Raw genomic sequence first — 19,319 nt, 5'->3', positions numbered from 1 at the left:
TCATTAGACAGTTAGGACTTTTTTAAAAAGGTAAATATATCATGAGCTCATTCTGATATTCATAATTAAGCATCTATAGGATTTTTACTTAACCTCATTGATCCTACATTTATTTCTCCTTTATTCCAGACAAGAAATCCCAGTTCTCACAAACACCAACATAACTACTTATTTGTTTTGTCACATGATAGACACAGACAGGAGTGTCAAGAACAACACCATTAGCTACTATGCTACAAGGTCATTGTTTTAAATTGCAAATCTGATTACATCACATCTACCTCTAAACTCCTCATTGCTTTCCCATCCCCTGAAGAACAAAGCCCAAGCATATTAACACGCCATAACAGACACTTCGTGATCTGACCCTGTTCCATTGACTTGGCCTGAAATGCTCTGTTCCTCCTTCCCTCCTTCTGTTGAACTCTGAGTCATCTGTCCAAGTACAGATCAGAAGCTTTTGTATCCACGTCCCTTCTATTCTAGCACAAATGGTCGCTCTTTTTCTATGTTCTTCTGTGCCTCCTACAGGCTTTTATTCATGCTTTTACCAAACTGAATTCTCATTATTTACATTATAAGTGTATTCTCTTTGGATTGTGCATGTCTCAATAGCTAGGGCCCATTTAATTTTGTATTCCCAGGATCTAAGTTAAGTCCATGAAAAATAGAAGATGCTTAATAAATACTTGTTTAATTGATATGATTTAGTATGACTGAAGAGGTGCAAAATCTAGCAGTTTTGTTTTCTGATGTTTAAAAAATTGTCTATAGTGTTTTTAAAAAATTTCCTTTCTGCTAGTAACAGCACATTGCTAGCAATTAAAAAGAGGCACAAGAAAATTATTCACAAAGTCATAATTACTCTTGTATCACTAGGCTTAAGGTAAATGCAATGAGAATAGTAACAGTAATATCTGTGAGCATCGGCAAACCTCTAGTCAATGACCCCAGTAGCCATACCTCTAATGCTAACAGGATACTGGAGGATCTTCAGTGTCTGCGTTTTGCCCATCAAATAGATTGCATTTGTATTATTTCTCTTTATCAGGCTCAGTTCTGCCTCTACAGAGAACCAAGGCAGACAGTAAATTTATTCTCCGATATTCTTTTCTAACAGCTTTAAGCATTTGCTTTTCACAGTCGTCAGGGAAATGCAAGTTAAAACTACCATAGGATGGAGGGGATTGTGAGGTTTAAATTCCCAGTTGTGGAATAAATAAGTCACAGAGATGGGGGTGCAGCATGGGGAATATAGTCAATAATATTGTGATAATGTGATATGGTACAGACAGTGACTACTCTTATCGTGGTGAGCATGAGTAACGTATAGAATTGTTGAATCAATGTGGTACATCTGAAACTAATATAACATCACATGTCAATTATACTTCAGTAATAATAAGCTACAATAGGATACACTGTATACCCACTAGAATAGCTAACATTAAAAAGTTAATTCATAGTTTTAAACTGTCCACATAAAAATATTCTTCATATGTTAATAAATTGTGTTTTATTTCCCCTTCTTTTTCTCTAAAAGCATCTATGTAGATGCCATGCCTCTTCGGCTCTCTCCCCACCTTCTTTCTTCTTTCGTATTTGTCATTGTTGTTTGAGTTGGAAATTTCTGGGTCATCTATTTTCCAGTTTCCTGTAGGTGAGAAGGTGCCAGAATAGCAGTCTAGGCTAAGTGACTCTCTTTTCGGTAGTCACAAAATCAGCTGCCTTCCTCCAACCTAATTTGTCTTTATGAAGGCTTGCCTTTTTGCATCTGTGTACCTAATAGTTCCAGAAGGGCCTTCTACCAGCCCAGTCCTATTCCTGAACCGTCTTTACCAGAAAAAGGATATGGTTTTTGTTCTCAGGAGTTATTGCTCACATTTGGGAAGCAGACATTTTAGTATGTGTGCTTTTGATATATATTAGTACTGGATTCTCTGTCTTCCACTTTCTTCCTTTATGTATCTTTATCATTTGAAATCAGTAGGTTTAGTTCAGGAAACCACAACAGTGCTGTGTTTCTGAGAACAGGTGTTCAGAAGAGTTTTTTAGAAGTGCCAGATGTTAGACATCAATAGTAAATATTTGCTTTCAAAAGGATGGGGCCCCTCATCAGTGACAACTGCTGTGATCAAAGAGGGTGGGTGTGATGGGAGAACTGAAGACAGTAAGTTTAGAATGTGTTTGGGTGAGGATTCACACAGAGGTGGCAGATTCAAGAAAATAGCACTTCTTAAAAAAAGGGGAGTTAGAAAGTTGCAGTTAGAAGCAGGATTCCCTGGTGAAAGTGGCTTCTTCACCAGAGGTGGTGAAGGTACCATAGAAGTTTGCGGCTGATGATAGGAGCCTTTTTGAACCAAGTTAGGATCTGAAATTTAAGTGAGGCGTGGTCCCAGAAGTGGCATTTATCATAGTAATAGAGGAAGGAGCTCTTTAGCTGAGAAACTGGGAAAGCTACCCCTTCCCTTACTTCAAAAGATCCTCCTTTCTAACTGAGAAAATCCAACTCATTCAAATATGATTAGCAAAGTAATTGTGCAGCTAGAACTAGATGCAAAGAAAGCTACTCTAGGAAAACAAAAGAACAAAAAAGAACTAAAAATAAATACAAAACTTCTGTGCAGACTATAAACACTCATTAGAAAAACACTGCTCCAAAGCCGAGAAATACTTCAACACAACATCCCAACATGAATAAAGGGAGAAAAAATTATGATGTAATTGCAACCAGGAAAGAAGATAATAAAAAATAAATAAATACAAGAAGTCAGGGAAGACAGAGCCAACAAAGAGAAGGTGATGGTAAGTCAATGAAGTATGTGAAATGATTAGTAAAATTTAGGAAAGAGGTAGAAGACACAGGCAAAATCACTTTGAAAAAAATTTTTGTAATGTTTATTTATTTTTGAGAGACAGAGCGCAAGTGGGGGAGGGGCAGAGAATGAGGGAGACAAAGAATCCAGAGCAGATTCCAGGCTCTGAGCTGTCAGCCCAGAATCCGACGGGGGCAATAGAACCCACGAATGGTGAAATCATGACCCGAGCCAAAGTCGGACGCTTAACTGACTTAGCCACCCAGATGCCCCCAAAATAATTTTATAAATAAAGACCAAATTATAAGGAACATGAGAGGAAATGGATACTATATAAAGTGTAACACAAAACAGAGAATATATACACATGGGGGAAGTGAAGAAAGTGAAAGAGAAATAAGCAAAAATATTTTTTTACTTACATTTTAGTTACTTAACACACTGTGCAGTATTGGTTTCAGGAGTAGAATTCAGTAATCCATCACTGACATACAACACACACTGCTCATCACAAGAAATGCCCTCCATAATACCCATCACCCATCTAGCCTGTCTCCCACCCACCTCCAATGGCAGTCTTCAGTTTGATGACAGAGATATCATTAAGAGTCTTTTGTGGTTTGTTCCCCTCTTTTTCCTCCCCCTTCTCATATGTTCATCTGTTTTGTTTCTTAAATTCCACAAATGAATGAAATCATATGGTATTTCTTTCTCTGATTGACTTATTTCGCTTAGCATAATATATTCTAGCTCCATCCACATCATTGAAAATGTCAAGATTTCATTCTTTTTGGTGGCTGAATTCCACTGTATGTAAATATACCACATCTTCTTTATCCATTCATCTGTGGATGGACATTTGGGCTCTCCCCATAGTTTGGCTATTGTTTATAAAGCTGCTATAAACATTGGGGTGCATATACCTCTTCGAATCTGTATTTTTGTAACCTTCGGGTAAATTCCTGATAGTGCCATTGCTAGATCATAGGGTATTTATATTTTTAGTTTCTTGAGGAACCTTCATACTGTTCTCCAGAGTGACTGCACAAGTTTGCATTCCCACCAACAGTGCGAGAGGGATTTCTGCATCCTCTCCAACACCTGTTGTTTCTTGTGTTGTTAATTTTAGCCATTCTAACAGGTGGGAGGTGGTATCTTATTGTGGTTTTGGTTTGTATTTCCCCGATGATGAGCAATGTTGAGTATCATTTCATGTGTCAGTTGGCCATCTGGATGTCTTCTTTGCAAAAATGTCTATTCGTGTCTTCTGCCCATTTACTAACTGGCTTATTTGGTTTTTGGGTGTTCAGTTTGATAAGTTCTTTATAGATTTTGGATACTAAGCCTTTATCAGATTTGTCATTTGCAAATATCTTTTCCCATCCCATAGGCTGCTTTTAGTTTGGTTGATTGTTTCCTTCGCTGTGCAGAAGACTTTTATCTTGATGAAGTCCCAATAGTTCATGTTTGCTTTTGTTTCTCTTGCCTCCAGAGATGTATCTAGTAAGAAGTTGCTGTGGCCGAGGTCAAAGAGGTTGCTGCTTATGTTCTCCTCTAGGATTTTGATGGTTTCCTATTTCACATTTAGGTCTTTCATCCATTTTGAATTTGTTTTGTGTATGGTATAAGAACGTGGCCCAGTTTAATTTTTCTGCTTGCTGCTGTCCAGTTTTCCTAACACCATTTGTTGACGAGACTTTTTTCCATTGGATATTCTTTCCCGCTTTGTCAAAAAATAGTTGACCATACAGTTGTGGGTCTATTTCTGGGTTTTCTATTCTGTTCCATTGATCTATGTGTCTGTTTTTGTGCCAGTACCTTACTGTCTTGATGACTATAGCTTTGTAATCTAGCTTGAAGTCTGGAATCATGATGCCTCCAATTTTGTTTTTCCCTTTTCAGGATTTCTGTGGCTACTTGGGGTCTTTTGTGGTTCTATACAAATTTTAGTATTTTTTTTCTAGCTCTGTGAAAAAATGCTGGTTTTATTTTGATAAGGATTGCATGAATTGCGATGGGCAGTACAGACATTTAACAGTTTGTTCTTCCAACCCAGGAGCATGGAATGCTTTTCCAGTTCTTTGTGTCCTCTTCAATTACTTCCATAAGTGCTATATAGTTTTAAAAGTAAAGACCTTTTACTTCTTTAGTTAGGTTTGTTACTAGGTATCTTATTGTTTTTGGAGGAAAAAGATTTTTTAAAAGAGAAAGTGAAAGTTATAAAAGATTAGGCAAAATGATTAAAAATGAGATTAACAGGAGTAGTTTCATTGGAGAAAAACCAAAAGAAGAGAGTGAAACAAACATTATAAAATGTTCTGAAATAAGACTTGTGTTTGTATATTAAAAGGCACATTGAAGATATAAGAAAACTGTCCCAGAATGACCACTACCAAGACTTCCTACTAACATATATCATACAAACATTAGATGTATCTTACTAACACTAGTAGCAAACTTTGGACATCTGGTAAAACGACTGTATCATTTTTCAAAGTTTATTTATTTTGAGAGAGACAGAGGCAGGGTGAGTAGGAGGAGGGGAAAAGAGAGAGAAAGGGGGAGATAGAGAAAGAGAGAGAGAGAGAACCTCAAGCAGGCTCCATACTGCTAGCACAGAGCCCACAAAGCCACAAGATCATGACCTGAGCCAAAACCAAGAGTCAGATGCTTAACCAACTGAGCCACCCAGTTGCCTCTCATTTCTTTTTTAATTCTTGAAAAAAAATTTTAATGTGTATTTATTTTTGAGAGAGAGAGAGAGAGAGAGAGAGAGAGAGAGAGCGCATAAGTGGGGAAGGGGTAGAGAGATAGGGAAACACAGAATCCAAAAGAGGCTCCAGCTTCTGAGCTGTCAGCACAGAGCCCGCTGCAGGGCTCAAATTCATGAACCTGAGATCATGGCCTGAGCTGAAGTCGGTCGCTCAACTGACAGAGCCACCAAGGTGTCCCAGGCACCTCTTATTTCGAAGTGAAAGAAAGCCACGTTGGCACAGCTATAGTCCATTCTAACAGAAATGAAACAATACCTATCAGATACCTAAGGAAAGGAAGTTTGAACCAACAATTTTAAATCCATTCAAGCTGTCCTTCAAGTGTCAAAGCTATAGGCAACAATTTCTGCAAATTCAAGGACTTGGGGAATACTGTCTACATTAGGTCTTACTGAAGCATCTCTCAAAGAACAAAATTCATTCATTCAAAAGATGATCAGGGAAACTTCAGCAAAAAGACTCTGGGTGAACATTTGAACTAGGGCTAAAACAAGAGCTAACTTAAGGGGAACAAAATAAAATATACATATGAACATTTTAATTATATAAATTTTCAATATGGAGGCTATTATTTTAAAAATTATAATTCTTAATATATTTTTATTCTAGTGCCTGCCTTTATAATTAGCCTTTTATATAATACCCTTAGAACCCTCTTTATTCAGACAATATCTATTGATTCCTATTATGAGCATCAAGTGAGTTAACTTGAGTTAACTTCTTCCTCCTATCTTTTCTCTATAGCTTGCTGTGCCCAATTTTAGTCAATAATATCATTTGTTTTGGAATCAATTGTGTTCTCCAAAAATTCATGGGGTACATGTATGCTTAATTTTACAAGGAAATATCCTACTGTTTTCCAAAGCAGTTGCCCCACTTGTTCTCACCAACAATGTTGAGAGTTTCAATTGTTTTATTATCTTGCCAGCACATGGGTGTTGACAGTTACTTTAATTTTAGCCACTCTGATGAGTAGGTATTAAGTTAGTATCTCTTTCTGGTCTTTGTATTTCTCAATGATGTTAAGCAAGTTTTATGTATGTTTTCATGTTTTTATCTGTGATGCTTATTTCTTAGTACTAAATTGTCTGAACCCTCAAAATACTGTTGGGATTATGATCCAAATTGCTTTAGTCCTATACATTGATTTGGAAGGTGTCACAAATTTAATCTTTCTCTCCTCTTTCCATTATTCAAAGCTTTTATCTCTTTCAGGAAGCATTTTTATTTCATATAGTCTTCAAGTTACTTTTTAAGGATTATTCCTAGACCTAGCTACTTTATGTATTTGTGGATATTATAAGCAAGAAATATATTTTTAATGTTTCCCTGTTTATTGATCATGGGAAAGATTGGCTTGTAGATATTATTCCTATATCCAGCAACATTATTAAACTTTCTTGTAAGTTATAATAGCTTTTCAGTTCTAGTTAAAATCATATCACATTAACTAAGTCTTTTTAAGCAGATATAGCTTCTTTTCCTTTAGTTTTTCTATTGCATTGTTCGGAATAGTGGTTCTCAAGCAGAGAGACTTTGCCCCTCAGACATTTAGCAATATCTGGAAACAGTTCTGATTGTCACAGCTATCTGGTAAGTGAAGGCCAAGGATGCTGTTAGACATTTTGCAATGGGTAGGACCCTCCCCACAACAGAGTCATTTGGCTCAAAATGTCAACAGTGCTGAGATTGAGAAACCCTGCTCCAGAACCTCTAGTAATATACAAAGTAGTGTTGAAGTTAAAGCAATTTTGTCTTATTCCTGATTTTAATGTGAATGTCTATCATTATTAGGGATAAAACTTGACATAGTTAGAATTATAAAAGAAGGAATTTATTCAAGAATACTTTGTGAACTAGTAATTCTCCAGTGGTGATAAGTTAATCATGGCAGTGGTTCTCAAAAAGAGGAAGTTATAGAAGAGGTGTGAGAAGGTAGGTAAAGAAGTCCATTATGTGGTTGATGATTGCCAAGGAACATGCCCTTCCTCACTGGAATTGCTAAAGCATAAAGTACTATGAAAGATTAGTTAGTATCACCTAGATTACATTGGACCTGCACGCCTTTCTATTTTGCCATTGAAACAATGATATCATTCGCAGTGAAGGTCCTCTTTAGGTTAGAAACTTCTGTGTACTCGATATTTTTATGTATGAATGGGTCAGACTCAACTCTTATTTTTCCTCATTAGCATATTGAAGACATTTTTCAATTGTCTCTTTTCATCTAATATTGATGAGAAAGCTGTTATTAATATGTCAGTTTTCATTCTTTATAATCTCTTTTATGGGGAGCTTTTTTTATTCTTGATGCTGTAAAATTTCACTACAATGGATCTTTTTCCTCACTTTCTCTTTCCTCCCAGAACTCTAATTAGATCTTTTGTTCGAACTACATGTCTTAACATCTCAAGTACCATTTCTTTGTTTCTTTGGCTGAGAATTTCTTAGCTTACCTTTAAATCACTTGCTTGATTAGCTGTGTTTGAATATTCAGTCCATTTGTTAACTTGATTTCTTTTTACCCTAAGATATCTAATTGGCCCTTATCACTTTTTCTTGCTTCAAAAAAATATTCCTTTTTTTTCCCCCAAGGTTTTACCTCACTTTCAGTGACCTGTTTTCTTGTAATTGCTTCTGTCATGTATTGACTTTCCTCAAGTTTAAGAATTTACGCTATTTTGGGGTGTCTGGGTGGCTCAGTCAGTTAAGCATCTGACTTCAGCTCAGGTCATGATCTCGCAGTTTGTGGGTTCGAGCCCCGTGTCAGGCTCTGTGCTCACATCTCAGAGCCTGGAGCCTGCTTCGGATTCTGTGTCTCCTTCTCTCTCTGCCCCTCCCCACTCACACTCTGTCTCTCTCTCACTCTCAAAAATACATAAACCTTAAAAAAAATTTAAAAAGAATGTACGCTATTTTACAAACAGAATACATAATCTGAGTAGGTACTGTTCTACATATTTTACATATTAATTTACTTAATCCTCTTATTAACTGTAAACTAAATACTATTAACCCCACTCCATAGACAACTAAAGTGAGTCTATGATTGAAGTAAAAATTTTATTCAAGGCCTTGGAGCTAGTAAGTTTTGGAGTGACAATGTAATCCTATAGAGCGACCTTTCTTCCCAGGTTGTATACGAGTTACGTGAGGCCCTTGGGTCTGACCCAAGCTTCCATACTCATTATTTCCTCCTAACCAATTATGCTGGTAGCTGCCAGCTGGCCCACAGTGGAGAGGGTAAGGGCATCCCCATAGTCTTCAGTGCCTTCATTGCCTGTGTACCCTCCTATTCGCTACGCCTACCTTCAGCTGTGAAAGGACACTTTGGTTGCAGCTGCCTATCCCCTGTACACTTTCAGGTGGGAGTCACCATTTCTAGACCAAGAGCTCTTGTTAGCTTTGCATTCAATTAGGAGAAAACCCTCCTATTTTCTAGACTTAAAATACGTATCCAAGCTAGAGGGGAGGGGAGCTATAGTAAGACCTAAGGAAATTACTACTTTCTATTATATCCACTTGGACTGGTTGAATTTATCAAATCCTGACTGTGCATCTGGGTATTTGAACTATGAGGGAAGGCTTTTTTTCAGTGGGAACATACCCACTGTTCCAGGAAGCTTTCGCCAAACTCACATTGATGGAAATAACCCTTCTTGTACTCCAATAGCAATTTAACACATAATTATAATGCAAAACCAATTTATTTCCATGTGTAACAATGAAGATGGGATACTAGATAAAAAGGAAAGCAGTCTTCTGTCAAATAGAGATCAAGATTCTTAAGTAGCTGCCTTTGAAACCTATTACAGTGGAACATTCACTGTCGCCTTCAGATGTTAAGCCTCTTTACCTGATGCTTCACCAGGTTTTTCAGGTGTGACCTCCTTCTCAGTCAGCCTGTCTAATTCCTTCTGATAGCTACGTTGGTATTCCAGATAGTTTATGTTCCTTTTCTGTTTAGCCAGGAACTTTTTCAGGAAGTTTAGGAGCTACAAAAATAAAACCAGGAAGGACTAATTGAAGACCTTTGTCTGCAATGGGAGATGATCTAAGATCTTGCTACCCAACTTATAGTGCGTGGACCAACAGTCCTGGGAGTTTGCCAGAAATGCAGAATCTCAAGCCTCACCCAGACCTAAGAAATCAGATTTTAAGAAGGAACAAGGCTATTCATATGCATATTGAAATCTAAAGAGCACTGGTTGAAGACATTCAAGACAGCTAGGTGAGTACAAATATCCACTTTTAATGAATATGAGTGTTAGAGCATCTCCTCAGAAGTAGAGATTAATTTTAATGAGCTCGTACTGCAATGGTTTTCTACCCTGTTTATCTGAATCACATGGAGGTTTCGAGTAGGCACCCAGACCCCATTCCTAAAGTTTTAGATTTAAGTGGTCTAGCATAACACCCAGTCATTTGTAGCTTTTCAGAACTTGTCAGTGAGTCCAGTATCTTCTAAGGTTGATAACTTTTGTATTAGGACTTTTTTTTTTTCCCACTGACTCTGAGAGGCTAGGGAGTTGGCAACAAAGTTACCACTACAAGGTAGAGTGTTCACCATCAACCAAGAAGACTTAAGAAAAGTCTATAGGATAAGGGGTCACCATTAATATTCAGTTTTTCAGGGACACTCAAGGATAGTGGTTCTCAAAGTGTGGCCCCTGACCAGCAACATCACCTGGAAACTTGTTAGAAGTGCAAATTCTTGGATACTACATAAAACAAATTGAATTAAAAACTCTGGGGGTGGGGGGGGGTAGGGCCCAGCAGTTTGTTTTAGTAAATCCTCCAGGTGATTCTGTTATCCATTAAAACGTAAGCACTTTTGGTCTAAGACATTTACAAGCCAGCAACATTATCTAGAGTGTATCATTCCCAGAAAGTCTTCTCCATCTTGTGTTGAGTTGCACTCCTCCTTGCCGGTACACCTACTCTTCCCACACCAACCTACTCCCAGAAATGAGTTCATGTATGTGCTTGAGGAAAACAAGCACATATGGGACGATCTATTTTTTTGGACCCATTTCTTAGAAGTCTTCACAGAAGTGAAAGATAACCTTGCTTTCAGAGTTAACTACTTACATCAGTTTCACTATTTTGAGAAGCCAAGTTCATCAGGTCTTGTAGGAGCTTGTTTAATGTGTTTTCCAACTGCAGAGCAGACTCTATAGCTTGAATGCCAGTTCCCCAGTTATCAATGTCAGGCCTCTGTTGAAGAGGAACAAGGAAGTCACTTTTCTACCTCAGAAACTTTATTACACTCTACACCCTGGGTTCCATTATGACTAGGTTTACATAGGCTAGTAGTTTCCAAACTTTGTGGCACAATGGAATCAGCAGAGCATCTTAAATACTCATGTCTGGCTCTCCAATGCAGAAATTCTGGCTTAATTGGTATGGGGTGTAACTGGGTATCGAGATTTTTAAAAGCCCCCCATGTAATTTAAATTTATTACAAAGCTTGACTACTCCCAGTACAGTTACATGGGCTTTGGGATTCCATGATGGCGGTTCAGTTCTATTACTACTAGACATTTAGTTCTCTTTATAAAGCTGGAGTTAAAAGAACCTGTCAGATTAGTAGGACTGTTTCTACATATACTTCCCCCAGTTAAGGTTTAGATGGTCCTTTTGGAGTGTATGTCCCCGTGAAAAATAATTTGTTTTACTACATTGAATATAGCCATATTAGATACCTGAGCGTGCATCTGAATTAGACTAAAGATCTAACATAAGATGCTAACACATTTAGGAAGAAGTCATTAGAGGAGTGCTTCTCAAACTATGCAGAGCATTGGAATCACCTGGAAAGCTTGTTAAGATACCATTCCTTGGGCCCCACCCCTAGAGAATCTGAATCAGTTTGTCCCGTTTGGGTCCATAAATTTTCAATTTTATTAAGTTCCTATGTGCTGCTGATGCTGTTGGTCCATTAAAACAAACAAACAAGGGGCCCCTGCCTGGCTCAGTGGGAAGAACATGAGACTCTTGTTCTCAGGGTCATGAGTTTGAGCCCCACGTTGGCTGTAGAGATTACTTAACTAAATAAAAACCGAAAGAAAAAAAAAGAAAAACCAAAAAAGCTTTTGGTGGCTAAGATTTACTCACAAAATATGAAGAGATTACAAATAAGACACATGCTTGCCCTCAAAGTCCGTTGCTATGATCCCATCTAAGAACATGAGTAACCTTACAAGTTAGGTAGCAACTAATCATTTAGCTCTCTGGACCCACGGAGTTGATCCTAACAAAGTAACAAAGTCACACAGTCACCTTAATCACCGGAAGGCAGATTTTACTTCGATGCTCTCTTAGATAGGTTATGAACTGCTTTGCATGTTCTTTCTTCACCTCAATTTGGTCTTCAAAGAAGGGGAGATAAAGAGGTGCTTCCGTCTCTTCATCGTAGTAATAGGACTGGAACAGGGGTGAGAATGGGGGCAGAAAGGTGGTGAGAGAAACTGAATTTCAAGACTGAAAAATCCTACACAAGCTCACTTCATTATTTCCGTGTGGTTCAAAGGAGGCCTTCTTTGTTCTTTCCGTAGTTTGTCCTTTGATTTTCAGAAGGCCCAGGCTGTCTTTCTGAACCCAGGCTACCTCAAGGAGAAGCCACCCAGATTCTAATGTGCTGGTGCCTAATCTTTGGCCATTATGGCCTTTTTAGGGGTCAGATTTGTGAACCTGACATGCTGGCATTTATTTCCAGTTAAACATGTAGAAATGCTGGCAGAAGTCCAGCATAAATTGACATTTTAAATGTCAATCTAGTTCATCAATCCTCATATATCTACATTAACTCTCTAAGACTATATGGGTGAAAAATTGCTTATTTCGTTTTCCCACATAGTTGATGCTCATATAGCATTGGGAAGCCACAAGAAAGCACTGTGATTCTCCCTGTCACCTCCCATAGTTTGTAATCGCAGCTCTGAATCATTGGGCCTCATTGCAGCAAAACCCTAGCCTCTAAGTTACTGTCTCATCTAGTATCAACCCACAAACATGCAATAGCTACCATTACTAAAGATATAGAGGATATGTCATCACCCCAACCAGAGCTAAAACCTCCCTCCCAGAGCCTCAAAAACTCATACTAACCATAGTTAAATAAGCATCACTGACATTCAGCTCATAAGATGCTAGATAATTAACAGCAACCCTACAGGCCTCAGAGAGGAGTTTTTGAGCCTGGGATCCCATCTCAGCTTTAGAGAAAACCAGGCATAAAAAGGGCTACCCATTAAGGTAGGAGACTTCTTAAATACCAACAGGCATATAGCCAGCCCACTTCCATCCAGCTGAAAACTAGATGAAATTCCATCCAGCTGAGATTAACAGCTACTAATCTACCAATGAGGATGTTGTTTCTGCATGAAAACACCAGTCTGACCTAAGAAAAATGGGGGTGGGGGGCAGGAACCCTAATCCTCCTAACCCAGCAGCGTTCAGTTTTCTCCCTCACATTCACTCTGAATATGAGAAAGTTAATACATTTCCTGAACAGGGAAACATTAACAGAGTAGCTGCATTACATTTCATTTTCTTCTTTCTTCAAAAACTATTTATGGCACATCATGCTAGGTCCTGTGGGGAATCTAGGAAGACTGACTAAAATACATTCCTTGCCTAATAGATGACATATCCCCCACCCCGTAAGGTCTCAACACACACAATTGATCTTATGGCAGGATATGATGGGAGTTCTAAAGTGTCAAAAGCACATTTAGCTGAGAGGATTGGGGCAGATTTTATTCATAAATTGACATTTGAAATTGGCCTTGGAGGGTGGGTAAAATGTAGAGAAATGGAAATGGAAGCAGGGCGTCCACCTGGAGAACAGGCACACAGAGGCTGTAGGGACAAGATATACAGTGGTTTCTCCAAACTTCAGAAGACTGCTTCGTTTAGCAACCTTTTGGCTCCTTCCTCAAACTGTCCTCAAAAGTCCCTACCTGTCTCATCACACACCTTCTTTATTTGCCTCCTTGGAGGGCAGAGACTGTTTTACTTATTTTGGTATTCCCACAGCCCATAATGAAGTATTTTGTAAATAATAGGTACTAAGTCAACATTTACTAAATAAAAATATATTTTATATGTGCAGCCCTGTAAAATTTCTCATGGTCTGGTGGATTCTTAGTTTGAGCCTAAGCCATGTTTAGTTGAGCTGAAATAGACATGACAGGTCATCAAAAGCCTATGAGGCAGTAAGGAGTGAGAGCATCTCCCAAGGGAGAGTTCTTCCTAAGAGAAGGACCCAAGCATTCCAAGTTTGGCCCAATCACAAAAATAAGGTCATCAAAGGGAAGGAATCATTATAAAAAGTCCTATCATTTGTCACTTTTGTTCCCTGACCCAACATTGCCTTTGTCCCCACTTGAATTCATGCCTTTAATCCCAGAGAAGTACTTTAGGTGCTTCTCAAACTGTTATTTGAATATGAATCACCTGGGGTTCTTGTTAAAATGCACATTCTGATTTTGGAGCCTGAGATTCTGCATTTCTTTTCTCCATTCCTTCCTTCCTTCCTTTCCTTCCTTCTTCCTTCCCTTCCTTCCTTTTTCTTTCTTTCTACTTTTCTTTCTTTCTTTCTTTCTTTCTTTCTTTCTTTCTTTCTTTCTTTCTTTCTGTCTGTCTGTCTGTCTTTCAGGGAGAGAGTATACACAAGGAGGGGAGAAAGCAGAGGGAGAGAGAATCTTAGGAGCCCGACATGGAGCTCAATCCCACGACTCTGGGATCATGACCTGAGCAGAAAACGAGAGTTGGATGCTCAACTGTCTGAGCCACCCAGACACCCTGAGATTCTGCATTTCTAAAAAGCCTGCCAAATGCTACTGAGTAGCAAAGTCTGCCACATTTTGAATAGCTAAGGTGGAAGACATGGAACACTTATGGCACTGCTGAGGAGCCCTCTACTAGGAGAGGAGAAGGGGGCTTTCCACGCTGCTTCTCCACACCCCTGCACTGCTCTGGCCTGTCAGGGCTTCCAGACTCTCCATGGCAGCAGCCTGGGAATGTAGCAGTGCCAGGGCGCTCAGCAACATCTGGCCTGCAAAGGTTAGAGCTGGGGAAGAGGAAAGAAAATGACAGCTAACCACACGGTCAACTGGTGGTGCTCATAGTATGTGTAACATATTGCCAGAAATCCCAAAAGAATTTGGGGAAACTTCAGGAGATTAGGGTCCTGTGTGAACAGATGGGGAAAAGTGACAATAAAATCTGGGCTATTACTTTAATATGACCCCATTTCCAAAACAGTAAATTTGGAAGATAAAGATCTTATTTACACGGACATAATATGAGAATTGGATAATTTCTAGGTTATCTATAACATCTTTTCATGTAAACATTCCATAATGCTACCATTCCAAAACACAGAACTGGTATGTATGAACAAAATGTTCCTGCTCTTGTGGGTTAAACGTTATTAAAAAACATTACCATCTGATCACTTAAAAACAAAGTTGCCAATATATAGAAAAAAAAGGGAGGAAAGAAATACATCATCAACATCAGTAACAGTTGTGTGAATATGGGAGCTTTACAGGTGATTTTTTCCTTTTTTTATTTTTCATATTTTCTCAAGCTTCTATAATCTCTCTCTATATTTTCATTTTGAAAAGTAACCTAATAAAACCTTTCTAGAGAATTAACACAATGCTTTTCCCTAATGGAAGCTCCACATACATATTTATGAACATATCATTTGTTTTCTAATTATAAATGTAGTGTATGATCATTATAAAGTATTCCAAAATTACAATATATAATGTAGAAGTGAAAGTCCATGGGTAACACTGTAGTTCCTGTATGTATTTTTAAATATAATTTGATCCATAATACCATCATTAAATTTGGGTAACCTAATGAATTGACTTTTGAATTATAGAAAGTGATCAGACTGGTCTATGTGCCCTTTCCCCTGGAATGTGCTGGAAATACAAAGACACTTTTTTTTTAATTAGATAACTCCTCTTAAAGTTTTTTTAAACCTAATTCACACTTTCTGTCCTGTTAATTCACCTTATCATCTTCCTGATGATTAAGAAAGAAGCAAGGCTAATCAAGAAATTTTTATCTTAAAAATAAAATATCTTGGGGCGCCTGGGTGGCGCAGTCGGTTAGGCATCCGACTTCAGCCAGGTCACGATCTCGCCGTCCGTGAGTTCGAGCCCCGCATCAGGCTCTGGGCTGATGGCTCAGAGCCTGGAGCCTGTTTCCGATTCTGTGTCTCCCTCTCTCTCTGCCCCTCCCCTGTTCATGCTCTGTCTCTCTCTGTCCCAAAAATGAATAAACGTTGAAAAATAAATTAAAAAAAAAATAAAATAAAATAAAATATCTTTAGTGGAGCATTTATTGTGTTCTTTGTGCACATGTTGTCCTTATTCGTTTTCAGTCTCATGAGGAGAGAGCCTACATTTCAGTCATCTTTGTATCTCCCAGAGCATATAATAAAGTGCCTTGGCCCATAGAAAGCACTCAGTGAATTACAGTGACTGAACAATTTGAAAGTAAAAAGGAACCTAAAAGTTTAAAGTTGTTGCTTGTCAAGAAAGGAACAATGGACAGAGCCGAATGAGTACTTTGCACTTTGGAAAAGCAGATTTCAAAAGTTCCCAAAAATCACGTGGGAGGGAGAAAGCAGGGAATTGCGTCATAGGTCTTTGAAAGAAAAGACAATATTTAACAATCCCAGACACTGAGTGGGTCTTTAAAAAGTGTTCATGGGTGAAAGAGTAAATGAGTGAGGTAATTTATTGAAATAGCTCAATAGTAAGCCTTGACGCTAAGATTCACACATGAGTCTGGTGAGAAAGGAAAGGATGGTATCTACAGAAATCCTTGTGCCTGAACACATATCCTGCAGCCTCTACTTCCAGACTTAGCATGGCTGTCATATCCTCCAAAACATGTTTTCTGGCTTTTACAGTTTGGGTTTAGCATCCCCCGCTTTGCGTACCTTGGTTATAGTAATTCTTTCCACACCTTTGCAACTGCTTGCTTACTTGTATGTCTTCTCTATTAGTGTATGAGCTCCTTGAAAGTAGTCGCTTGGGTCATGACTTGGCCATCATCTAGGAAAGACCAGGACATCGCAGGTTGCCAATAGCTATTCATTCACTATGAAACAGTAAGTAAATGGTCAAATGTTTAAAGGGCAAATACAAAAAGATGGAAGACAAATACATGACAGGAGTGAAAATGTAAAAAAGTATCAGGAAATATAAATTTTCGTGTGTGTTGAGGGTTAATAGAGAAATACAAGCAGCATAGTAGGGACATAAGAAGTAGGAGGGAAGTCTAAGTAGTGGAAAAGGGAATAAAAGAGTACCTAGATAATTTATTTTTTTTTTTATTTTTTATTTATTTTTAATTTTTTTTCAACGTTTATTTATTTTTGGGACAGAGAGAGACAGAGCATGAATGGGGGAGGGGCAGAGAGAGAGGGAGACACAGAATCCGAAACAGGCTCCAGGCTCTGAGCCATCAGCCCAGAGCCTGACGCGGGGCTCGAACTCACGGACGGCGAGATCGTGACCTGGCTGAAGTCGGACGCTTAACCGACTGCGCCACCCAGGAGCCCCTAGAGTACCTAGATAATTTAAATCAGGGCACATGTCCAAGTCTAAGTGAACTTTACTCTTTGGGTGAAATAATGATTTCTGGAAGTAACTTAAGAAAAGCACTATTGGTAATATTTAAAGAATAATGGAGAGAAATGCCAAAATACAACCAAAGGCTTTTATGTCTTGGTGGAAGGATACAAGAATTTGCACTAGATGATGATATAATTACCCCCATCAGCATCTGAAAATCAGAGATGCTGTTTATTGGATTGGGAACCGCTTAGCATAAGGCTCTGGTGACATATTACAAGGCATTATACTCCATCCTATCTTCTTTTCCTTTTATTTTTCTTAAGTCAACATTTTGGGTGAATAGAGTTTGACACTTTAATCACTTAGCATGCATAATGACAGATTAGGGGCCAACAGAACTCAACAGGTAAAATCAAATTGGCTAAAGTTAATATGATAAACTGTAACTAAAGATGAATGTGAAATCCTATGTTTTAGTTCAGTAATTTAATAATCCATAAACAGAAAGAGGGAGAGCTTATTGAAAGACTTAGATTTTTTAATTGGTTGAATTAAAGAGTTGGCAGAAAAACAAATGCAGTTCACTTTTGACCCCTCAGACAGATAATGGCTTATTTTCTTGGATAATGATGGAGCTACAGAATTGCTGAGGCCACATGTACAGACAAAACAGGGGGAGCTTCAGTTCTTGGTTTCAGTCTTGATCTCTTTACCTGGAGCTGTTCCTCACAGCACTTAGGTGCTTCCTATGAGCCTCAGCCTGGTCAGCCTTCAGCTTGTGGATGTGTCCCTTAAGAATCAGCTTGTTTTGGGGCACCTGGATGGCTTAGTCGGTTAAGCGTCTGACTCTTCGTTTTGATTCGGGTCATGATCTCACAGTTCATGGCTTCAAGTCACGCATTGGGCTCTGTACTGACAGAGTGGAACCTGCTTGGGATTCTGTCACCTTCTCTCTCTGCCCCTCCTCTGCTCACTCTCTATCTCTTTCTCCAAATAAATAAATAAACATTAAAAAGAAAAAGAGAAAAAGAAAAGAAGAAAAAAAAAAGAAAAAGAAAAAAAAAAGAAAGCTTGTTTTTAAACACATTCCCCTTCTCTTTCAGGTACAGGCTGTGATACCTGTGGTGGGGAGTCTTATATTCACCATATCTTCTAAGCATCCAGCTCTGAATTCTCACCCAGGCTGCATTCTCAGGCATTTGACAGTGCCCTTTGCATACTCGTGCCCATTATACTTGCCTTTACATCAGGGCAAGGTGTTTCTTCAGCACTGAGCATGGGAATGGGCAATTACAGGCTTCTGAGTGACCAGCCCATCTTTGGTTAGCTTCCAGATCCACTGATAGGAGTTGGCATTGGCAATTTCATTTGTCCCACTGGGTTCCAACCAAGACCTTCTTTTTGCCACAGTGAAGGATACTAGAGATGAGCATTTTCTGAATCCTCATGGCTGCTGTTCAGTCTTCAATAAGCAATTCCAGTAACGAGATCACCGAAGATAACCAGTCCTGCTCTTACTATGTACTGACTCATGTTCACAGGGTCTAGCCATCCAACACACACTTACCTAGCACCTCCCAGAAGTGGCTAGCTGGCCAGTGCTGCATGGTAATAAAGACAATCAAGGACTTGAGGAGCTTATCGCCTAACATTTTATCATATTTTTGTTTAATTCTGGTGCCACACTTTTGAGATGTTGATGAACTATAGCATAACTAGATGCAAGAAAGTTTTATTTATTTCAATATTTGTTTTTTACAATAGTAGGATTTATAAATGCTTGAAACGTTGATGAAATTGATGGGTAAAAATTCTTCACAACAATCTTGCCAAGCAGGTGTTTTATTCCTTTTTATGAAAGTGAAAAACAGAGAGGTCAAGTCACCCACCTACAGTCACACAGTTAACTAGTAGCAGAGTCTGGGTTCAACCTCATCTCTGTTTGACTCCAAAAACTCGGGCTTTTTCTAATGTGCTATTCATCTCATTGTATTCAAATAAATGCTTTCTTTTTCTGGTTTATTAATGTAAGAATATGAAAAGACTCACAAACCCAGAACTAAAAATAAATATATGGTCAATTAATTTACAACAAAGGAGCCAAGAATATACAATGG

At 38.5% G+C, this 19,319-nt stretch overlaps 1 protein-coding gene across 1 annotated transcript; it reads right to left on the bottom strand.

The window, feature by feature from the left end:
• Positions 1-10,614: 10,614 nt before the first annotated feature.
• On the bottom strand, positions 10,615-18,854 carry LOC123610317 (soma ferritin-like). The gene is made up of 4 exons (XM_045500971.1): positions 18,770-18,854; positions 14,560-14,666; positions 11,873-12,016; positions 10,615-10,807 (listed from the first exon to the last, which is right to left on the bottom strand). Exons 1-4 carry the CDS (start codon positions 18,852-18,854, stop codon positions 10,670-10,672), a joined length of 474 nt encoding a protein of 157 aa, XP_045356927.1. The 3' UTR covers positions 10,615-10,669.
• Between the last annotated feature and the right edge of the window lie 465 nt (positions 18,855-19,319).

This window comes from Leopardus geoffroyi, chromosome C2 (assembly GCF_018350155.1).
Source record: "Leopardus geoffroyi isolate Oge1 chromosome C2, O.geoffroyi_Oge1_pat1.0, whole genome shotgun sequence".
In the NCBI taxonomy this organism is placed as follows: domain Eukaryota; kingdom Metazoa; phylum Chordata; class Mammalia; order Carnivora; family Felidae; genus Leopardus; species Leopardus geoffroyi.
The sequence above is the reverse complement of the archived record's forward strand: the minus strand, read 5'-3'. Positions and strand labels throughout refer to the sequence as shown.